Source organism: Corvus brachyrhynchos, unplaced genomic scaffold, assembly GCF_000691975.1.
Source record: "Corvus brachyrhynchos isolate BGI_N302 unplaced genomic scaffold, ASM69197v1 scaffold30, whole genome shotgun sequence".
NCBI lineage: Eukaryota > Metazoa > Chordata > Aves > Passeriformes > Corvidae > Corvus > Corvus brachyrhynchos.
Window position 1 is genome coordinate 1,015,790 of NW_008235742.1, and position 215 is coordinate 1,016,004.

Genomic DNA, 215 nt, shown 5'->3' on the forward strand with positions numbered 1-215 from the left:
ATGCTCCGGTCACCTCGCCAGGGACACACGAGATGGTGGGGTCTCCACCGCTGCCTCCTGCACATCTGTGAGGTGCAAAGCTGGGCAACCACCCCCCTGCTGCCCTCCCCATGCCACAGTCAGTCTGGGATCCCCATCCCACCTTGCTCTCCTGGTTCCCGTAGGCCAGCAGCTGGAGGCAGTCAGTGGTGATAGCCAGGAACTTGGGGGTGGTC

General features: G+C 63.7%; 1 protein-coding gene across 1 annotated transcript in view; it reads right to left on the minus strand.

Annotated features, from left to right (window-relative positions):
• Nucleotides 1-215, minus strand: part of JUP (junction plakoglobin) — an 8,266-nt gene that overhangs the window by 5,609 nt on the left and 2,442 nt on the right. The window contains exon 4 of the mRNA XM_017746551.1: nucleotides 143-209. Within this exon, the coding sequence (XP_017602040.1) occupies nucleotides 143-209 (67 nt within the window). The remainder of the gene's footprint in view (nucleotides 1-142; nucleotides 210-215) is intronic.